The sequence below is a fragment of the Netta rufina genome, assembly GCF_964035555.1.
Source record: "Netta rufina genome assembly, chromosome: 1".
In the NCBI taxonomy this organism is placed as follows: domain Eukaryota; kingdom Metazoa; phylum Chordata; class Aves; order Anseriformes; family Anatidae; genus Netta; species Netta rufina.
Genome location: NC_140123.1, coordinates 175,194,246 through 175,215,063, shown reverse-complemented (window position 1 = coordinate 175,215,063; position 20,818 = coordinate 175,194,246). Strand labels below are relative to the sequence as shown.

The 20,818-nt window shown below is 40.2% G+C and overlaps 1 protein-coding gene across 1 annotated transcript; it reads right to left on the bottom strand.

Moving 5' to 3' along the window:
* Positions 1-406: 406 nt before the first annotated feature.
* Positions 407-19,884, bottom strand: TWF1 (twinfilin actin binding protein 1). Its single transcript, XM_084287356.1, has 9 exons — positions 19,784-19,884; positions 15,474-15,551; positions 13,237-13,415; positions 11,818-11,913; positions 10,173-10,277; positions 6,133-6,258; positions 5,804-5,954; positions 5,294-5,415; positions 407-3,631 (listed from the first exon to the last, which is right to left on the bottom strand). Exons 1-9 carry the CDS (start codon positions 19,806-19,808, stop codon positions 3,461-3,463), a joined length of 1,053 nt encoding a protein of 350 aa, XP_084143482.1. The 5' UTR covers positions 19,809-19,884; the 3' UTR covers positions 407-3,460.
* Positions 19,885-20,818: the final 934 nt, after the last annotated feature.

Sequence of the window (20,818 nt, the reverse complement as noted above, 5' to 3'; positions counted from 1 at the left end):
GCTGAGCAAATAACAGCGGCTAGAACTATTAGATTACTAATCAACTACTTCAGCATTTTAAAAGAAAGTTTTCTGAAGCAGTTTGTTGTTGAAAGCATAAAAACCCTCAGGCGTTAAACACACTTGGAGCCTGCTATGAAGGCTTCCATAAAACAATAAGAAAGTAGCTGTGTAACAGAGCATATAAGGATTCTTCTTCAATAGCAAGAATCAGAAACTTGGTTCCTGCCCACCTCTGTTCTTATCCTCCAGTCACTTCCTTTTTTCGCCTGTTATACACCATGATGATAAAATATGTATCTTTGTTAAAGGGAGACTATGAAATGACTCAGACAACACTGAACTAAAGCATCAATCTTTATTTATAAAGTAGATTACAAAATAGATAAAGTTACTTTTAGCATCTGAAGGTGGTTTTCATTGAATACATAGACAGCATAAATCAAAAGTTTCCTTTATCGATGCATTTATTTAACTAACAGACCAATTATTACCTTGGCTAATTTCACAACCCCCTCACAGGAGGTTTGTAAGACCAAATTGTCCCTACTTTGCAACATAGACACTTCAAAAATAATTATATGTCATGTTAATTTACAGCAATTAAATAGCTTGTGATTTAAATGCAAGCAGCTGCATTGCTTTTGGGCTTTATGAAGGCCAACAATAGTTTTAAATGGACACTTTCAATTATTAAATTACCAGAGACAGTTTAAGAAATAACTTTTTTTTAATGCCCTTGTAGTGTGCTGGCTCTGAACATGTCTTAACAGTAGTAGTGTTATGGGAGGCAACTACACAGATGTAAACATGATAGATCTTACAAAAAGATCAGAAAAGCTTCTTATTGCTGTGTCAGGAGAATAGCTACAAGAGGCCTGAAGAGGCAGCTGGCAGTGCAAGACTTCGTGTAATTTAAAGAGAAGTGTCTGTTAGAGCAGGCACTCTCTTTTAGGGAAAAAGTGAGAGGGAACCAGGACATTACTCTGCTGGCTGGTCGAGGGTTTATACACCCACATGAAATATTTTAAAGTAAAATAACTTAAATGTCTGGTTTGGGCTGAACTCCACAGCAGCTCATTGTAAACTCCCTCACATAATCATTTAACCAGCTCTGGCAATCCTCCAGATTAAGCTTTCTACTTTCTATCCTCATCTACCTAGGGCAGGATTAGGAGGAAAAAAAAAAAAAAAAAAAAGGAAAACAACAAAAGCAAAAACAACAGCAACAACAAAAACAAAACATGCATATAACCACAACTGGTCAAACTGTTCATTATTTAAAACAGTTCATATTAAAAAGCTGAACTTCTTTACTGGCTCAAATGAGTGTAAAAAAAAATATATGTATGTGCACTCATGGCATGGTTGACACATGGGCAGGAATATTAAATTCAAACAAAAAGCCCTCTTGCAGTAATTTTCAACTGCTACAAGTCAAATGTTTACCTTAAAAAAAAAAAAAAAGATGCTGAAATGATTCAGACTTCAAATTAAAAAAAAAAAAAAGCTAGTTATAGTGTATGTGCTGCATACACACTAACCATGATTAAAAGCCATGACACTTGTCTCACCAGTAGTACACACCAGAAACGTCCCGAGGACCAGCTCATTGCCCTAGCAGGTAAAGGCAAGAGGCAGAAGAAAGAACACAGCAGCTAAGGGCAAGCAGGAGATTATCTGAGGATCGGGAGCTATTGAATTGGATTGATGTAGTGTATAAGATTAAATGAAAAAAGCTGAGGTGTCAGATTCCTACTGCATATAAACAAAACAGTAAAACCAGCAACTATTGCAACCTTCACATTACATAGTGCAATCTCAGTAACAAGCTAGTATCTCCAAATGACATAATACATAAGATAAAACAAATTTTATCAGGAACTAGTAGTGTCAGCCTTATTTCCCTACAGAACTATGTTAAACTGAGCTATCCTCCACCAGGTAAACACATGATTCAGCTATACAATGTATACAACCAGCGCCTAAGATAATATGCGGTGAACCAAGACTCGCAGCTCCCACGTAGCTCTAAAAATAATAATAACAATAATAAAAAAAAAAAACAAAGCTCAAAGCTCACATAAAAGATACTAAAAAGCAAGTCCCCACTGGGGAATATAATCTATCCTTTAGAATTTGTCTCATTACACAATTTTAAATATTTAAGTTCATCCAATACTTGATTTCCAAATCTATTTATTCTTTAATCTCCTTGTTAAAATCTATCTTTCCTCTTCCTACTAAATAGATAATTCATGGTTCAATCAAGTTTAAGACTCTTCTGGCTAATTTTAGAATTTAAAAGGGAAGCAGAAAACAAACAAACCCCACAAAATCCTACTCAGGTGCTGCCAGCAGTTTTTCAAGACCCAGTTGGATTTTGTTTAAGATTTAACTTACTATTAAAGTTCAAACATTTAGGAAAAGTACTTTTCAGAATACCTTTAAAGTTGCAGTTGATAATGGAAGAGCACTAGGCTCTCAAGAATAAATCATCATTATGAAACAAAGCAAATCTATTTCCATTTTTAATGAACTTGCACAGTTTTAGATCCAAGTGCACAGATAGATTATCAATCACTTATCAGAAACTTTAAGCATATCACTTTGAAAGTAGCTCCATAATCTACTGAGTATACTGACTGATGCACTTTTAATCACATTTAACTTGGTCATTCAGTACTTAATATATAAGTCTTATGAGTGGTATAGAAGTCTGGAAAAGCTGTAGTGGTTTTATGTTAGATTACCTTAAGAGACAATTCCACTAAGTTGGTCATAAGTTTGAAATGACCACGCTTTTGTGCGGGAAAAAAAAAATAAATCTGCTACTCCTGAGCAAGTACTTACCATTAATTGACAGATAACAGATTTTAATTAATCTTTTCTACTTAAAAAAAAAAAAAAAAAAGAAAGAAAAAAAAAAGAAAACATCAACAATCCATCACATCAAAAACATAAGAAAATCTTCTGCTGTGTTATTGTCCATGAGAGCTACCAGAAAGAATGATTTATCTGGGACAGTGCTAGTTAGTGGTTCAGCTCTTCACACAGGTGAAGTCTTATGGGTTTCAAGAGGCAACTAATATGGATACAGGTTCGTTATCTAGGCATACAGCTGCTACTTACCCACAGAAAATATGGGCTTAATAGTCTTGTCTGTGAATGATCACATGTATTGCTATTAAATAATGAATTCTAATTTAAAATAAAAGGATACTAGCTTATTTTTCTTCCTCTACCTTTAAAATAATCAACTCTTCCACATGTCATAAAATATGGTCAACAAATATAATCATGTAATAACATGGGAAGCATCGAGGTCAGAAGAGGGGAGAGTAAAAAGAGATTTTTTTTCCCCCTAGCATCTATGGATGGAATGATTTCAGTTCATTAGCAAAAGTCAGATTTTTTTTTTAAAACTGTAATACCCTATAATTAATGCAAACGACAGTTTCTAATCACTAGATGTTTCAGTCTCTGCTGGACCTCTGATCAGTCTTCGTATTCCCCTCTTTCCTGCAGGACCTTTTGGTTTAGCAAAACTTTGTTTGTGTGCGTGTTGTTTTGGATGAACCTCTTCATAAAGAAAGTCAGCAGTTAACTCATCACCATTATCAATTTCAATCTGAAAGAAATAAAAAGCAGCTTATAATGTCACTTATACTCACCTTAGACATTTAATAACATTTAGAAATTTTGCTGAAGCTCCAAATACTGTATTAAAACCAATATGTACAATAACGTTCAGAGTCTTACATGAAATGTTCTCAACTTGTGCCTAATCACCTCAGAAATCCTGGATAGTCTTTCTGAGAATCAACCACACTCTTAGCAGTACTGATGTAAGTGCATTTTGATTTAATCATTTCTTCCTTAAATATAAGCACAACTACATATCCCAAGAAACTCCTACTGCCCCAAGCTTTAGCACTGTGTACGCAGCAATAACTAGGAGTACACACTCCATGTGGAAACAAGTGCTTATTAATCCTCCGTAAGAAACTTCCTTAATAAAGCAGCATGTGATCTTTCAGAAAATTTCCTTTGTTTATCCTCCCCTCAAAAGTAGAAACTTTTCATTGTTCCAGTGTAATCTTCACATTTTAAGAATTAAAAGTTTTTTCACTAGACAGTGTCTGAAGAATTAAACTTGTAAAAGCAATGCATATATATATATTGCTATCTCCTTAGAGTGAAGGAGAAGTTGTATAAACAGCTTATACAACTCGTGGATTACTGCAACTCAGCAAGTATTCATGCCAGGGAAAAGCCAAAATAAATTTAATTAACAGAGTTTGTTTTGTTTTAAATGTAGGAATATTAACCTGAAAGAAAACACTGTTCTGAAGCCAAACCCCAGTTTTTAATTGCATGAATTTAGAGTTCAGACAAATGCTTTGGCCCTGTCCTGCTGAGCATTGAACACTTCATGGCCTGCCAACCGTAGCACTTGATGGACTTGTCAGCCACTGTATTGCTGTTACAAGTACATGCTTCACAAAGAAGTCTTCAGGACTTTCAAGAGTCCCTTGGTACGTCTCATCTAAAGACATTTCTGAGAAATAGCAATGTATAAGTACATGTGCTGATAATCTACTTAAGTTATATCAACACAATAAAAATGGCTAGTGACAAGTCTACTAGTTTTCAGGTAGACAAAAACCCCACTGAAACCAAGCCTCAAAATCCTTCTAAATTTACAGCACAAACATTAAGAATGTAACCATCAGTCATATTTCACAACAAATGGACCACTACCATGGCCTCTGCTCTGGAAGTGAGAAACCCTTGTTGTAAAGACAACAAGACAACAAATGACAAAGTGGAAAGATCAGCTTACTCACACGTCCTTGTTTGCCCCATCAAGGATTCCTAAAATGCAGTTTAAGTTCCAGAACTGCTGCTTGATTTTTTATTTTGACAATTATTACATAACCTTGGCCTTAAAGGAATTTAATGTTCAACAACAATGTGCTGCGGTCCAAAGAATAACAGGCCTTTGAGTAAGAAATCATGTTACTTGTAAATAGTCCTTCAAAGTACTCTCAGACACTGTTGATGCAGAAGAATATGTTTATGAAAGTGTAAAAATTATGAACCAGACAAAAGCCCTGAAGCTAAATCAACAAGTATTTCTTGTTCAGGACAAGCTCTTATGCAGGTCTTTAACAACTATGCAGAACTTTTCATTGTTTGCAGAAAGTAGTGGCAGAGATAATTATGGTTAAGAATATTAAGAAGGGAACTGAGGGATGAAAAAAAATACCAGTATACCCAGCGTACTTACCTTTCTAATTATTGGCATCCACAATTGTCTTTCTACAATTTCTAAAAGTGGACTTTTACAACTAGAGTATAGCATTCGTTCTCGTATACTACAGGTGTATCCTGGCATGGAGTAGATGAAAACTGCAGGAAAAAAATATCAGAACAAAAATAAACCGTATCAAAACCTGTATCATAGAATCATGTACAGCAGAAAGACATTGCAGAGTAATTGTGTAGTCTGAAAGGGAAAATGTCCAGAACAGTTTAGGATGTTTTGCTCCAGCGAGTATTTAATTTCAGAAGAGGGGGCATCTTTGTTTTTTCACATGGCAACTGATTTATGCATGTTGATAATCAGAAGGGGTAATTCTCTAGTTTCTAAACATAGGGACTCTTCAGAAGTCAGTTTCACAACCAAATGACCCTGAATTTTATGATTACACTGAGCAGTCAGATTCCTGCATCTTTCTCTCTGCCTAACTATTTGAAACAAACCAATGAAAGTTAACACTGGAAAATTTTCTCATACCTATGGATTCCAAATAGTCTCCTTCATGGGCGTGCTTATAGAGGAAAAAGTGGTAACGTGCAGCATCCTTTGGAATTCTTTTTGGCAAGTCCTTCAGTTCAGTGTGAAGCGTGTTAGCCAAAACAATAGTTTCATTTTTCATATCAATTTGCTGTTAACAAAGAAAAATGCATATAGTTAATACACAGAGAGGAAACCAGAGAATATGATAGGATGGAAAAAAAATTATTACAGAATGGTAATATATCAGTATCAACATATATTGTTCAATCCACAGGCAATCTATTTAGTACTCACTATTTAAAATATTTAAAGTATTTTATACTTGCCAGTTGCACATAATTGAGTTGCTTATTTTTCAATTTCTCCAAAGCGTGAATAGCTTCTTTAGCAATGGGGAATGCTACTCCTTGCAGTGTTTGATGCTTGGTATCTACACCAACATCCGTTTGTACCTGGAACACAAGTCAACTGAAATGTAAACAGAAACTTCTGCAAGCATTTTGTTTCATGCAGTAACTGATGATGCATCGCATACGGCAACACACAGAGTTAGCAGTAGCTATTCTGAGAATAAGCCACACTGAACCATCATCCGCTTCTGGAAAAGAATTGCATATTTTCATTTTATGATTACATTTTGCTTACTTACCTTAAAAAAAAAAAAAAAAAAATCACATTAGCTTTGTAAAACCCACAGAATCACAAGAGAAAAAAAACTGACCAAATTTCAAGGAAGCTCCAAGTTACATTCTGGTACACAGATACAGTAAGCCAGGAGTTTGATTTTCATATGCTGTGCTTTTGAACTGACAATGTTGTTTATAAACTTTGCTGTATCTTGAACATTTTTAGATCAAAACATAGAAATGTAATTTTTCAACATTCTGGCAGGAAGAGAGAAAAGTTATGTCTTATTAGAGAAACCAATCTTCTTGAAGGAAAAAACAAAGCATCTTCCCTCCCTTCCTGTTTAGCATCCTTCCCTCAAAATCCTACACCAAAAAGAAAGCAAACAAAAAACAAGCAAATGAAGTCTCAATCCTTGACTTCTAGGTGTAACACAAAATATAAAATTTGATGGTAACTGCAAGCTAGATAATCACTCGTGATCTGGCTATGTTAGTCACAAACTATCTGAGATAAAAGGACAGTTGCTTTAAAGCCGCTTCTCAAGAATTTATGTGGTGTATTTTAACGTTCATGCACAGTTTCTCAGAAACTGAGCTCTGGCTTACAGTCTTTCCAAGTCTAAACTTGTCCAAGTATTAGCTTTTGAATGTCCCGACTTTCTTTTGTAATTTTACAAATGCAGTTAACGTTGCTAAAGAGGCAGCAAAAAGCCAGACAGAAAAGCACACAAAATTGAAAAGTATGGGTTTTAGATCTAACGTCTTCCAGCTGCTCAGCTTTAATTAAAAATAGATAATGAAATATGCAACAAGAATGAAAACAATTAAAAACAAAAGACACTTGAGACAATACTAAATTATGCTTCGTATTTTAAAGGACTGTTTATCATTAACAAAGAAGGAAGAAACAAAAAGAAATGGAGGAGCTTACTTCTGTATAAAACTAATAAAGTTATTAACAAGATTATATGACAAACATTTGCAAAATATATCTGCATAAAAGCCCAACTAATAAACCTTATAAAATTGGCATTACAGAACAAAATGTAATAAAGCGTATTAAAAAAACATAAAAGACATCAAAGACATTGAAGTCTCGGGACAGTAATATGAAGAGAGTAGCCCAGTATCCCGATCTATGGAAAGGATTTAAATCTACTTGTCTTCGCTGCAATATATTTCAGCCCACTAAAACAAAACAAAACACCCAAGCCACTTAAAAAGTAATTAAATCACACTGCAAGATTTGTTCATGATGACTGCTGAGAGGGTGATAAAATGGCAGATGAAATTTGATGAGAATAAATGTAAAACAACGTATGTGAAAGGAAAAATGACCTCTCTTCTACTCGTACAGCAATGGGGTTGAGCTAGCTACTACCCTTCAGGAGCAATACCACGCAGGTCACACAAAATATTTCTCTGAAAATGTCAGCTCAGTGACCAGCTTTGGAAAACAAAAAAAACAAAAAAAAAAAAACAAAAAAAACCAACAAACATCAACAGTAACAAAATAATAATAGTAAAAACCCACCACTAACCACCCATCCACAAATGAAATGTTATGAATTGTTAGTAAGAGTAGGGAACAGGACAGAACAACTCATTACGCACTGTAGATACCAGTAACATGCCCGCATCTTGAATACCACATGCAGTTCTGCCTTCCCCATCCCTCCTTTTCATAAATTTTATAGAAGAACTGGAAAAACTGCAGAGAAAAGCAAAAGGATCAGAAGTATGGAGTGTCTTTAGGAAGAACAAGGGCATGGATTAGGACTCCTCTGCCCAGAAGAGATAACTGATTAGAAATACGGAGGTCTTGTGGATATACTGGGGAGTGGGGGAAGAAAAGAATGAGAAATAACTTTTCTTTGCCTTCTATATGCAATCTGTAGGGGTATGAGAATCAGCTGGTAGATAGCACGCTGCAGTTCTTCACATAATACTTTGTCAAGCTGTGGGATACATTGCCACAGGATCTGTGGTCACCAAAACTTTACATGGATTTAGAAAAATGACAAGACTAGATGATGGATGAAAAAAAAAAAAAAAAAAACACAGTTACATAGTAAAACATTACATCCTGCTCAGAAAGATCCCTACCTGCAATGGCTGAGGCAATTGGTGAGAGGAATTATTATAGCCTCTTACCCTGCTCTTACACCCTCCTCAGATTCCTGCTCTTGCTCACTTAGGGTCTTGACAGTAGGCTAGGTAAGTAACCTCTGACCTGATTCAGTGAAATACTTCTTGGGGTAATGACAAAAGAATATAAATGTGCAAATCTCGATTTTTTATTTTTAATATCGGAAAGTTTTTAGTTTGCTGAAGATAAAGAAGGAAAGTTAATGAAATGCTCCTTCAGTGGCAGATACAACAAAAATCCAAATGACACATTAGCCTACTGCAGGATGCTTCAAATAAAGCCAAAGTGGCAGCAATTTGCAGTTTATTCATCTCTGAGAAGTACAGCTATTGCTGCTGAAGTTTCACTAGAGCACATAAAGTATTAGTCTGCATGAATCAGCTGGTAAACATGATGCATACAGGGCGTAAAAGACAATACTAATACCAAGAGTAAGTGATCATTGACACCACAGAATTTACAGTCTCTGCTTTTTTTTTTTTTGTTGTTTGTTTGTTTTAAAGCTCATGAGGTAAAATACAGTGTTTAGTGATGATGAGAGCATTTCTGCACTGAATTAATCAAAAATAAAGATAGAAAATGACAAAAGACAACAGTCACAAAAATAATTGTTAATAAACAACAGTTGCAGAAAAAGCATGCTAGAGAGTGCAAATGCTAGAGAAGATAAAGAGCTACATTTAACATGATGGTTTGCTGGCATCCAGCTGGAAAGCAAAACAGATTTCCCGGTGGCTGTAAAATATATGCCTAAAGAACTAATAAGATCAGCACAAGGCTTATTAATACATGTCTGAACACAAGAGATTGAGTCATGGAAAAATGTGAGAAAAAAATCCTCTGAAACGCATCAGTCACCAGCTAACCAACAATCATCAAATTATTTGGTTAAAGGCATTTGCTGGAAATCTTTCTATAAGGCTTTTGTAGCAAAAACAGATCAGTCTTTTAAAAGGCCTAGCTACTTGCTTTGGATTTCTGGTTTTGGTGGTTTTTGAACTTTCAGACTGAGAAGAAGTAAGTCAAAATAAAGACAAGTAAACTGGTTCTGGCAGCTCAGGAGGGGAAGCTTCATCCAGAGATAAAGGTGGCTGAAACATTCTTTGGGATTACTCACTGCAACAGTTGCTATTTTGCATCTTCTCTACCATTTCTGCCACCAGGTGAAATGCACCTGGGCAATCACAGAATGGTTGAGGCTGGGTCTCTGAAAGTCCCTTTCTCCAACACCCACCACCCAAGCAGGGACACACAGACCAGCCAGTGCTCAGGCCCCCTCACAATAAAGCACATCCACTGATGTTTAAAGCACCCTAGGGAACAAAGCTGTAACCACTAAGCTCTTCAGCTAGGAGGCCTCCGACCCAGACACTAGACCTTGCCAACTCAGCAAGATCACACTGCTCTGTCTCCAGCCGTCATCGTCCTGCAACCTCAACTCAGAGAGAGAAATTTGGATTCTCATCTGGAACTTTCCTGTTCTGCCCTTCTTACCCCAGGAAGACTTATTCCTAACAATCTGGTCCTAACGATATGTTAGGAACTCTGAACCCAACACCCCAAATGTGCCCAAAGACACTGTAGGTACCTCGTTAATCTTAATTTGTCGAAGCTCCTCTTCTGCTGCAGTCAGAGGCGCAGGGGCAGCCTGTGATATCAAGTACTTTTTATATCCATTCAGCGAAACATCATCCTGAAAGCACAATATCGGTATTCTTCATTTTTTGATAATAAAGGCTTTCTTCAAGACAGCCTATGCAGCATAAATAAGCAGTTATTTCCCATACAGTTATGTTCATTTTATTTGAACAGACTGCAAGTGTACATGCATTTGCAAATTGAACTTGGCTTCCTGAACAGCAGGATCCGCTGGGCTGCTCTGTACCCGGTTATACTGTGTGCAGAATTTCCACAATTACCCCTTAATTACCTTGCTAATTCAAAAATTAGTCTTAATGAAGACTGGGGTATGTATGAATTTATTCAGCCTTCTTGGACTGAACATCACAGAACTGCCACAATTCTTACAAAAAAAAAAAGTACATATTTTCTTACAAAACCTGCATGCTCAGACCGGTGGCTGATTGATAATTTTCTACCTGAAAAAAAGAGACAGGAATACTACCTCAGTACATAACGCTGCCAACTGTTTAGGATGCAAATTCACAGAACTGATAAATTCTGACGACTACTTTGGGTAAGTTATTAATTCTCTGTGTCAGTTCTGTCCCCCTCCAAAGATGCTGATACCAGAGACAAATATTGTTGTGCTTAAACAATTAAGGTTATCACTCAGAAGAGGGCAGGATATGACTTTATAATCAAGTTCTTGGCCCAACAGAATGTAACTGCTGAGCTCACTGTCTTTGCTGAAGGAGGAAAAAGGAAGCAATAACTGATCTCTAGCTAATGATCAGTTTTCATGAAAGCTATAGAAACTCTGTGTCTCTGAAAACTTGTTTGTTTACAACTGGCAATGGATCAAGAAGTCAACACTTAATATTGGCAAACTGGCAGACATCACAATCAGCTTAGACTTGTGTCCTAAGGAAACCACGGTAATGCAATAGCCTCAGATTCCCTTACATGCACAACACTTGCAGGCTTTTCAACATTCCTTGGAAGTTTGTCAGACTTCATACATGTACCTTCCAATTATCTTACCATAACTGAACGCCCAACTATTAGTATTTTCACTGAACAAATCATTAGCTACTAAAACTCTTTCCATAAATGGCAGACATGGACTCAAGTAACATTTCACAGTCAAATTTTAATGAACTGACAGCTTCATATCCTTGGTTTAAGACATAAACATTTGTTTTCAGACGTTTAAGTCGTACAGATAGCTGTTCTAGCCCACCTCTGATTCAGACCCATATATCCAGAATGGCTTTTGCAAACAATTGGCCTGAAAGTTTTGGGTGTTATGGCGTTTTGAGAATCCACATTTATGCACTGAAATTAAAGGATTCTCCTGTTAGTCCTAGTTTATTTAGTTTTAACATTCGTTCGAAGCAAGGACATCTTAGCATGAAGTTGTTAAATAAAATTAATTACTTTTTCAAACGAGAGCAATTACATTTTAACACTGGAGTAATATACATAGTTTTTAACCTTCTTTCTCCTTCATCAGGAAAGAACAGAACCACCACAAATTTTTACCAGTAAAACCAGCAGCTGTTCCAACTATTCCTTAGAATAATGTATTGATTTTAAAGGGAAGAACATACCTCCACTGTTCCAAATACTTCGTCCTTAATATGACCACCTCCAAATTCTTTCTTGAGTGTTGCCCGGGTTGCTGCATACAACATTTTTTGACGAACCTAGTATATCAGAAAACAGTGTGTTTTGTTTTTTTAAAATATTTTTTTCCTCTTTAGTGTACACTGAGAATCTAGCATTTTGCGGTACCAAATCCATTAACAAACACCCTTCTTGAACAACTATTTTAAGAGTTGAAAATGAAGTTTGAAGTTGTACTTCTTAATAACAAACAGAATCACAGAATGAGCTCTGGAGCATGATATTAACATATGCTATTAAATTCTCAAGTGCAGAATGAGACATTTTAATATGCATTATTATTAAAGTAATTCCAAAACTAAATTGCAGCTTTAGAGTATTACCTTTAAAAAATAAAATAAAATTTAAAATAACAACAATAATAAAAACATGAAACAAGAAACGGAGCACAATCCTTACTAATTTTAAACGGGGAAACAAACACACAATGATTTAGATCATTTATTGCTGGTCTGTGTACTAAAGGACACAATAGATACAGAAAGAGCTAACTGCAAATAACCCACCAGCTCTACCATCTTTTGGTAGCTCTACCCTCTTTTGATTTGGTAGTGGCTTAGTTCAACTACAGAATGCAAAAATGAAATTTTCTGGAGGCAGATGATCTAATGGTGCTCCCTATCAATTTGTGTCCAACATACTCACATATTCTCCCAACAGTCCCATCTTCCCCACCATATTTCAACATCATGCCATCACATCACCCTTACCTCTTCCACCCAATCTCTTCTACACAGTTTACCCTTTGGTCTCCAACTCCTTTCTAACTGCTATTGGAAATAGTGCAGGAATCTAGTAGTACTTTTACTTTGTCCTCCCTTGTCTCACATTCCCTGAACCTGCACATAACACCCTAGTTTCTCCAATAAACTCCGACTTCAGTTTCCTCCCATGCTCTCTAACTGCTCACCAAATAAAGAGTACATTCTGTGGTGGCTTCAACAGATCCACAAGTGCCAGCCAGTCGGCCAGCAAGCCAGGTAGAACAAAGAGCTTGAGCTCGAACTATAGTCTTTCTCCATGTGATGACACCAATTGAGATTTCTGTCTTATATTCTTCCTTGAATTTTCATGAAACACTGACGGAAAGATAAGACAAACAAACAGTACAAAAACACGTGTTTTGTTTCCTCCAATTAAGCTAGAAATAAATTGGATCTGCTGTACTCCATCTGGACCCACAATCAGGTTCATGAAAAATGTTTCCACGGCTCTCTTCTCAGAAAGTGAGGGGAAAGCTAGGGAATGCTTTACTCTCAAAATCCTTGTCATCTAGGATTTGGATCAAAAGACACTGTAGAAAAGCCATTAACAACGCGAAGCCTCCGATGACTGCTACTTACAGGAGAGTGATCAGGTGACCATGCAATGAAGATCCATTCATATCCTTGAGCATTCTGAGAATCTAATCTGTATAATATATAACAGGGTTGCTTGTCTTCAAGAAGGGGAAGAACAAAGGAGTCATAATCCTTTTCCCATGATCCAACTGGCCGCCTAGAGGATCCCAGAACAAGCTGCTCTATAACCAATAACCAAAACTACATGTTAGCAACAATATAGTTAATATTGTTTGTTTCAAAATTAGCTATTATAATAAACAGTTAATCAAATGCTTCTTTTATAATCATGTTCACAACAATGGAAATCAAGAACACGCGATGTGAAAGCAGGTGAATTCCTGCACAAGCTGTGAATGCATACCACATGTCATAAGACTGATGTTGTTTTTAGCATAATGTGCACTGAAAAGAAATAAAAACTGTCTTTTGCTAGTTATCTTATTTTTAAATTGAAATAAATAGAAATAAGATGAGAGTAAGTTTTTAATTTTTAAAATTAGCATTATTGATGCTCTTACTTGCTGTACCATACTAGTGGTTGTACTTATTGTAAAAAGACAGTTAGCTGTATAGTGAAGAGTTGGGAATGAACATGATTGCACTAGTCACTAACTTGACAGTAAGCAGATGAGCCCCTTTCTACTATAGCTTCATAACTACAGTCTTTAAATGACTGAAGTTGTTTATTATGTATAATTGGCTTAAGTCTGCACAGAATACTTCAGATGAGATTTAATTACGTGAACAGCTATAGCAACAAGATTTTTCTCTTATTTATAAATCATGTCTCAGTTTTTCCAAATGAAAAATATTACTACGGTATCTTTCAAAACATTTATTAGCTTCCCAACAAATAGTAGCCCCCGCAGCTAAAAGAGAAGCACCTAACTTGAATGGTTCCCACAATGGTTTGAGGACTATTATATTAGCTGGTATGCAAAGTATCTTTTGAGAGTCCAGGACTGAACCTCTGATAGCTCAGACGAAAGTACAGCAGTATTCAAATGCCTCTAATGCACAACTTTCCAAACAAGCCACTCTCCCACAGTAATTTTCCAAGGCACAGAGCATTAAGAGCTCAGAGCAAGAGAGTATTTGGCACTTCTCTGAACTAGATGCAAAGCAGATGAAGTCATATACCTAGACAACCAGAACATCCAGAATGTATTTGCCAATTCATAGCTCTAGGTGGCTTTATAGTCATTTGAATTTAAGATAGGAAAAAATAATAATAAAAACCCCACAGCAATTATGTTGTATAGCAGCAAGCCTGTTCTCTTATTCACTCAAATTAGCAGAACTCAATTTGAGTATTATCTATTCGCTAAGGACAGTTGCTGAAAGATCCTGCAGACAGGTGATGCAACTGTCCCTCCTCTGGGAGCATTAGAGGTTTCTTTTTGAACTGTGGAAAATAGCATTAGAGACTGGATTCTGGTTCCACATACAGACAAAAATGTACATATGTAACACATATATATATATATATATATATAACATATATACACATGCATATATTTTCACACAAACATACACGCAGGAACATACGAATAAAGAAAAACATTAAGACAAGAAAAGGAAGATACTTTTTAATACAAAACGAAGGCCATAAATAGGGAGTACCATCTACACAACAGCACATTGTTTTACCTTGCCTAATAATAAAACCAAATTCAACAGTATGCCAGTGTTTGCTAACCTGTGTGGGTGAAACTTTTTACGACAGTGACCTGCCTATAATATTATTGCTGCTTCCTTGAGAGAAGCGGTGTTACGTGGTGGAAAACCTCCTAAGAAAAGCAAACACAAAGAAGATAACAGCAGGTTACTTACCTAGCAATAAAAGTGTGTACGTGTATTTATGTACACATGTACCTTTCTCCAACCAATAGGTTTTTCAGTGTACTATAAATGAATGAACTTTGGAACAACCAAAAACACCTCAAGGTAATGAGGTGGGTATTTGATATACTTCCATCCAAAATATGCAACAGTTCTTGGTAAAACGTGAAATGACAATTTGAAGAAAAGCTCTAGTGCAAAAATACAGTAGCATCATACTGAAAACTGCAGCATTGCCAAAACTTAAATCCTACCCTCAGGATAGGAAAGACCTTGGTAACATTAAGTTTTGCAGAGTTCTGTTTTTTTTTTTTTTAACAATTCTATACGTAGGTCACTAAAACAACTAGGAAAATATCTTAAAAGTCAAAGAAAAATATTAAAATTTGACTAACCATTGTCAATGACTATTTTTAAAAGCCTGTATTTTCCGTTTCTGGCTCCAACAAAGACATCTTTGACATTTCCACTAGCTGAAAAAGAGAAAATAAAAGTAACCAAATTAACACATTTTACCTTTCTCGAATAAAGAATACTCATGAAGGTAAAAACAACTTTGGAAAAGCATATACCTGGCCCTTCACTACAAAGTTGGACTGGAAAAGGAAGACAAGAGTGATGTTCCCCCCTACGTTCCATGTCAAATCAAGTTCCAGCCACGGCATGCCACAAAAGGGTGACAGACATTATAAATACCTGCAGAACAGCCCTGCTTACTCACACACTGTATCATTCTCAACATTGTGAAAATTAAAAGTGACATCACATCACTGCTCTCAGGTTTCACAGGTCACACAGCAACACAATCAAAACACAATGCAACTCAAATTACTATAGCTTCATGAAGTCTGCAGGCTTAGTACAAATGTTCAGACATAACTTTATGCCTGCCAGGAAAAACTTAGAGCTTGTCTGTAAAAAACACCTGCCTTCCTGAGGACACCTCTGTACTGGGTTCGGCAGCAGAGGGCTACAGGGATGGCCCCTGTGAGAAGAGTCCGGAAGCTGCTCCGTGTTAGATAAGGGCCAGTTTCAGCCAGTTCCAAAGGGACCCACTGCTGGCCAGAGCCAAGCCAGTGAGCGATGTTGGTTGGGCCTCTGGGACAGCAGATTTTGGAAAGGGAAAAAAATCCTGCTGTGCAACAGCATCTGGGACAGTGAGGAGTGAGAAACAGCCCTGCAGCCCCCCAGGGCAGTGTGGCAGGAGGTGCTCCAGGCACGCAGCAGCAGTTCCCCTGCAGCCTGTGGAGAGGCCCCTGGTGGAGCAGGCTGTTCCCCTGCAGCCCATGGGTCCCACATGGAGCAGATCTCCACGCTGCAGCCCCCCCATGGGTGGAGGAGCCCCCGGTGGAGCAGGTGGATGTGGCCTGGAGGAGGCTGCGGCCCATGGAGAGCCCCCGCAGGAGCAGGCCCCGGGCTGGAGCTGCAGCCCATGGAGAGGAGCCCACGCAGGAGCAGGGGGTTTGGGGGGAGCTGCCGCCCATGGGGGACCCGTGCTGGAGCAGTTTGCTCCTGGGGGATGGACCCCATGGTACGGAGCCATGGGGGAGCAGTGCTTGAAGAGCTGCTGCCTGTGGGCAGCCCCCGCAGGCTCAGTTCGGGAAGGACCCCACGGGGAGCAGGGGCAGAGAGGGACCGTGACAGAGAGGTGGACAAAGCGTAGGGACTGACCACAGCCCCCATTCCCTGTTCCCCTGTGCTGCTCAGGGGGAGTACATAGAAGAGGGTGGATGGTGGGGGAAGGTGTTTTTAGTTCTCACTGCTCTAGTCTTTAGTAATTGATAATAAATTACATTGATCTTCCTATGCTGAGTCTGTTTTGCCCATTATGATAACTGCTGAGTGATCTCCCTGTCCTTATCTCAACCCTTGAGCTAAGGGTTTTCCATCATGTTTTCCCTTTAAGGAGGGGGGGAGTGGTGGAGCTCTGCTGCCCAGCTGGGTAAAACCACCACAACCCCCCTGAAAAGTACTGGGGAAGGCTGCCGCTCTTTGCTCATCTTTCAAATCAACTTGTATCAATGTTGATAGCATTTTTTCAAATTCTGACCTGTCACAGTAGGATAGGTTTACAATTAATTTACAAAGAAGTAGCTAAAAATAAATTTCTGTAATTCACATTGACACAACACAAACATGACAGAGTTGCTTCTGTAAGCACATGGAAGAGCTGTGCCCAAGCTGTTAAAATCACAGTAATCTCAACCGCTCTGCTTAATAATCTGAGTGCAAATCAGTTCAATTATACCCCAGACAGGGGGCTGTACAGCATTTATTGAAGAACATTCACTGCAAGCTGGTCCTTTAAGTAATCCCAAAGCACAGAGGATAGCACCAGCAAGACAAACAACAAACCAGGAAGCATAAAAAGGATTATTCAGTGACGTTGAGGCCGAAGGAACAGATGGCATCTGGCTATGTTACTGCCCATATTCAAAATATTTAAAATTCATGTCCATCTATGCAATGCCTGGGTCCGTTCTGCAATTCCTAAACAGGCTGGGGGAAGGACAGGGAGCCTTAGCACTTAAGCAGACTGAACTGCAATGGGCAGTCCAGCCCCAGCTTCATCTCAGTATTTCCCCACTCATTGGTGCAGACCCTCACTGTGATCTGCTTTTCTGATCATCTCTGCCTTTCCTAACACTTCCACTCAGCACACAAACATTACACCACTTTCTAGACCTCCCAGTTCCACTGGGATTTTTTTGTCCTCTTCTCATCTATGATCTTTTGTTCTCTGTCCTCTTACATCAAGCCTACACAACCAAACAAGATAGACTAGTCCCTCGCACTTATACCATAACTAACAGCTTCTGAAGTAATTTTTTGAGATGAGACACCAGCTATCAAGGAACAATCTCACTATCAGTGAGATATACCCTCCCCCTGCCACACACGCAAGGCTTTAAAATTCATAACAGAATGATAGCATTTTTGCTTAAATCTCTGCATAGCAGAGACCCCATTTACAATTTGGTCTTGGTATCTCATTGACCAGCTTACAGTTTAATTTGACTTTATTTTCTGAAAAGCATTCATAATGATAAACACATCCATTTTCTCCATATGCACTACTGCTTCTATTAATGAAGTTATATTTCAGTAGCAAGAATGCTTTACTATGTATTTGGGAAGAAACTCTGGATATATACAAGTTCTACATACCCTGTCCTATCATCCAGCAATGGAAATTATCTGCTGTCTAAACACTGTCCTCGACACGATTTTTATAAAGATGCAACATACAAAACTAAGATAGACAAGCTGGCATATATTTCTTTCTTCAATGAGCAAATTCATATTAAATAAGCTATTCAATATTTGAATAGTCCATTACAAAAACCAGTTAAAGGCTTCAAAGGATGGTATAAAACAGCCTGTAAACATACGCACGTCAACTCCTTGCATTTGCTCTGCTGCACTTTCAACGTGACTTACCTGCAGCATGAAATATTAAAATTCAATTAGGTTTATTTCATGAAAATTATTTTTAAAATAACTTAGAAGACTTGAACATATTCTGGCAAGTTTCCCTACAGCTCAATGCACCCTGACTTCTACACTCCTTATTTACCACCCTGTTTGAAAGCCCAGTCCTTTCAGCATTTGCCTGGTACGTCTCACTGTCCCCATTACTTCACTCCTGCTTCTAGCAAAGTGCACTCCATGCTGCCAAGCCTTGCAGCTGTTTAGGAGCAGCACCAGGCTGGTTGCTGCTACCCAGCAGTGGCACCACAAACGCTGTTCCCCTCCCGGCTGCAGAAGCCTTGCCACAGAAAGGAGCCCTGCATCCCGGCCTGCCGAGGCAGGATTGGTGCAGGAACGCAGCCGAGCTCCCTGCAGATCCCCTCGGAGGACAAAAGGCTGCCCGAGAAATGAAGGTGAGCTGCAGAAGAGGATTAGCAGTCCCTGCGGTAAGCAACAGGGTATTCTGCTGCTCCTCCAGCAAGATGACAGCAAGAGGAAAAAAGCAAGGGAATGAAGAGCCACTGTAACAGCTTCTCCAGCCTGGAAAATAAATAAATAAAATAAGCTGTTTCTAATGCACCTCGAGCCTGAGAAAGTGACAAACTTAAGAAGAGCAAACCCCCGTAGAGGGGAAGGGGCTGAGGAGAGGTTAAAGGCTGCTGAACGAACGTAGCCAAGAGGCAACAAAGGGCTTAGAGGCGCAGCTCGGAGCCGCTGCGGCCGGGACAAAAGTCACCTTCAGCAATAAATGCGGGAGCGCAGACAAAGTGCAGCGCGGTGCTCACCGAGCAAACAGACTGCCAGCAAATCTCAACAACACGGCCCCCGCAACGCGCCGCGGTGCCCCCTTCAGCAACCCTGCGCCGGGGTGGGGGGGTAACACCGAGACACGATTGCTCCTCACAGCCCCCGAGGCCTGGAAACAGAGGGGAAAAAAGGCTTTCCTGTGCATTTCCAGCTTTTTCTTGGCCTCCCGTAGCAGGGGCTCACTGGGCTGCCCTGCCGCTGGGCTGCCGGCTCCCTGCAGCTGCTCGCGGCTTCTCCCCACCACCAGCCGGCAGGGACCGGCGGCGCTGGCAGTGCTGCACACACCGGCACACCCGAAAAGCTCCGGCAGCCCCGGGGCTGCGGCGGGACGGAGCTGCCTGAAGCCGGCAGCGGGGCTCCCCCTGCCCGCAGCGGACAAAGGCGGCGCTGGGCAGCGCGCCCCGAGGGAAGGAGGGGGGGGCAGTACCTTGGATGCCGGTCTGGTGGGACATGTCGCACCGCTGCGCCCGGGGCTGCCCTGTCCCGGCACGGCACGGCTCGGCACAGCCCTGCCCTGCCCAGCCCTGCCCAGCCCGGCTCGGCTCAGCCCGGCCCGGCCGCCCACACGTGATGGCGCCGCCGCCACTCAGCGGTCGGAGGGAGCGCGGCGCCTGCCGGGCCGGGCCGGCCCCGAGGCGCTGCTGCCCCCTACAGCGGGGCCCCGGCGGGCAGCGGCCGCCCCGCCGCCATCCCGCGGCCGGCCCGAGCCGGGTGCCGCCGGGTGGGGGCGCGGGGCTGCCACGCACGGCACTGCCCTCCCGGCCCTGTCCTGCCCTGCCCGGCCCTGTCCTGTCAGCCCCGCTCTGTGCCGCCCCCCCGAGAGGGATGAGGGCCCCGCAGACCGAAATGGTTGGGAAAGCCCTCCAAAATCATCTGGTCCAACCACCCCGCTACCACCAATGTCACCCACTGAACCATGTCCCTAAGCACCACGTCCAACCTTCCCTTAAAACAGCCCCAGTGACGAGGACTCCACCACCTCCCTGGGCAACCCGTCCCAATGCCTGACTGCTCTTTCTGAGAAGAAACGTCTCCTCATTTCCAACCTAAACCTCCCCTGGTGCAATCTGAGGCCACTGCCTATCATTTTCCTATCATTACTTACCCGTGAGAAGAGGCCAACCCCCAGCATCCCAAACCTTCCTTTCAGGTAGTTGTAGAGAGCAATGACGTCTCCCCTGAGCCTCCTCCAGACTAAACGACCCCACTTCCCTCAGCTGCACCTCATATTTGCTAGTTGGTGACACAGCTTCAAAAGAAATAATTATTTCCTCCATTTCAGCATGGATCTGGTAGCTGAAATGCTTGCCTGCTTTGCCAAGGTGTGAATCCAGGCAGAGAAAGGCTGCACCTGTGCGTGGCTGATCCGCACTGGCAAAGGCTTTTACACTTTTTCAGCTTGTTGAAAGCTTCACAAAGCTCCCAGCAAAGGAGAGTCCTAAGTAGTGACTTTAAACCAGCT

Bases quoted from the DNA above. Each gene is read 5' to 3' on its own strand.
- TWF1 (XM_084287356.1), bottom strand. From the start codon at position 19,808: ATGTCCCACCAGACCGGCATCCAAG. The intron at 15,552-19,783 runs GTACTGCCCCCC...TCTCTTTTTCAG, and splicing joins CCACCAGACCGGCATCCAAG to CTAGTGGAAATGTCAAAGAT. The intron at 6,259-10,172 runs GTACCTACAGTG...CTTGTGTTCCAG, and splicing joins GACAAATTAAGATTAACGAG to GTACAAACGGATGTTGGTGT.